Source organism: Condylura cristata, unplaced genomic scaffold (genome assembly GCF_000260355.1).
Source record: "Condylura cristata isolate star-nosed mole 26May11 unplaced genomic scaffold, ConCri1.0 scaffold00025, whole genome shotgun sequence".
Classification (NCBI taxonomy): Eukaryota; Metazoa; Chordata; class Mammalia; order Eulipotyphla; family Talpidae; genus Condylura; species Condylura cristata.
The window spans coordinates 30,584,656-30,586,737 of NW_004567126.1; the positions used below are offsets into that span (position 1 = coordinate 30,584,656).

At 69.1% G+C, this 2,082-nt stretch overlaps 1 protein-coding gene across 1 annotated transcript in view; it reads left to right on the plus strand.

The window, feature by feature from the left end:
- Positions 1–127: 127 nt before the first annotated feature.
- LOC101622278 (chromosome unknown open reading frame, human C19orf26) overlaps positions 128–2,082 on the plus strand; it is an 8,420-nt gene continuing 6,465 nt past the window's right edge. Inside the window, exons 1-3 of the mRNA XM_012729429.1 lie at positions 128–381; positions 1,667–1,846; positions 1,942–2,078. Of these exons, the coding sequence (XP_012584883.1) occupies positions 1,760–1,846; positions 1,942–2,078 (224 nt within the window). The 5' untranslated portion in view covers positions 128–381; positions 1,667–1,759. The remainder of the gene's footprint in view (positions 382–1,666; positions 1,847–1,941; positions 2,079–2,082) is intronic.

Sequence of the window (2,082 nt, forward strand, 5' to 3'; positions counted from 1 at the left end):
GCTGAGGTAGGCGCGGCGGGCCCAGAGCTGCACTGGGGCGGGCGGGGCTCAGACCGGGGCAACGCGGCCCGCGATCACTGGCGGCTCCCGGGCTCGCCAGGCCGAGGACCACCGACCCTTCCTGGCGAGGCCGGAGGGAGGGAAAGGAAGAGCCCGGAGCGCGAGGGGGCAGCCCTGCGGGGCCTCTGTAACCTCCCTGGGGCGGCGCGCAGAGACCCACGCCCATGCCCTCCCCGGCCTCAGTTTCCCCTGGAAGATACAGCGAGCGCAATGGCGTCTCCGCCTCCAGACTTAGCCCCGCGGTTGTGGTGCCAGCAGTCGGGTTCCCTGTCCTCCGGTCGCCAGCCACCCCTTCTCACGGTTGGAGAGGAGTCGAGTCGGGTGGGTGCGATGGGAGTGCTAACTGGGAGCCGCACCAGGCTGGACCTCGGGGGCTGCCGTGGGGGACCAACGCCCTCTGCTCCTGTCCCTGCCTCTCGCCCCCAAATGCTCTCTCCCCCTGGCCGCTTGCCGTCTTTTCTGGTCGCCTGTCATCGTCCCCGCGCCTCTGCCCCCTCCTCCTCCAGCCTGAATTCTTTTCCAGACCTCTGTAGCGCGCCCCTCCCCCAGATATCCGGGGAACCCCCAGCAGCCGCTGGTCGGGGCGCTGAGGACACTTGGCGTCCCCCTGGACCCTCCCCTCCTCTTGGCCTCTGTTTACCCCCGCGGCTTTGGGGATGCCGGAGCCCTGCACAGGCTTTTCCCCTTCCTGGGGGAGCTCCCCCACCACGCCCCTGCGGGCCAGGCAGGCTCCCGGCTGGCCATCCCGTCCTCAGACTCTTCCCTGAGATCCCGGCGTGTAGCCAGCAGGCCTTCCCGGGAGGAGCTGGGCGTCGGGGAGACAGTCAGGTGCCAGCTGCTTGCAGCGTCTCCCCAGTGATGAGCCCCTCCCGGTCTCGGTTTCCCCCAGCGGAAGACCGGGCGGAGGGCTCCTGCTCCTCCGGCTGGGCACCAGCGCGTCTCGCCGCAGCAGCCATATTGCCTCGGGGTGGCTGGAGCCCGCCCCTGCGGGAGGCCTCCCTCCCCCGCCTGCTCCCTCGCTGCTCCCTCGCGCAGTGCTCCCTGGCAACCCGCCCCCCCCACCCTGGCCTGCTAGCTTGGTCGCCATGGGAACCAGATTCTTCAGGGCTCAGAACAGATGCGCCTTTTTTGTCCTTTTCACTCCCACTGGCGCTCTGCAGAGGGAAGACCTTTACCTCGCCAAGTCGTGACCCAGGAGTAGCTCCGCTCAGCCCCTCCGCCCCTTCCCTGGCGGGTGGACGGCCCGGGGCCTCTTCCTACCTCCTCTAGGACTGACCGCCTGGTGCCTCCCATCCTGGGCTCCAGGGGTGTTAAGCCCCCTCCCTGTCCCCTATGGTGCAGGCAGGGTCCCGGGGGTCTCTTTGGAGCGGGCTGACAGCCTCAGTTTGCCCATTCCCATCAGGGCTGCTGCCCTTCTCCTGGGCAGGGCTTCGGTGGCGTCCCCTGTGCCTGCTGGCCCCCCTAGCTGGGGAGGTGGCCAGTGTGCACACACCTCCCCAGCTTTAGAGATGGGCAGATGGCTGTCCAGTGCTGGGCACCGGTCTGAGCGGGGTGTGGGTTGTCCCCCAACTCCCATGAGTCATTGCCCTGTGTGGGCTTTGGTCAGGGAGGCTGATTCCAGTGGCTCCTGCAGGAGGTTGGGACGGAGGAGCTGAGCTGAGCAGGCCCTGCCCGCCAGGCCCTTCCTCCTAGCCTCACCATGCAGCCCACCACCACGGCCACGGACACTGCGGCCGCCACAGTCGCCCTGACGACCTCCTGGGACAACGCTACAGGCCACCCCACTGTGAGTGAGGGGACGCGGAGGGGCTGTGGGCGAGGGCTGGGCGGGAGGTCGGGGTGGGTGGCCAGGGCACCGGGCTCACGCGGCCCCGCCCCCAGGTGGAGCCAGACCCCATCCTGGACAACTACGTGCTGCTGGTGGTGGTGATGTCCCTGTTCGTGGGGGGCACGCTTGTGGTGCTGTCGGGCGTGCTGCTCTTGTGCAGGCGCTGCTGGGACGTGCACCGGCGCGTCAACAGG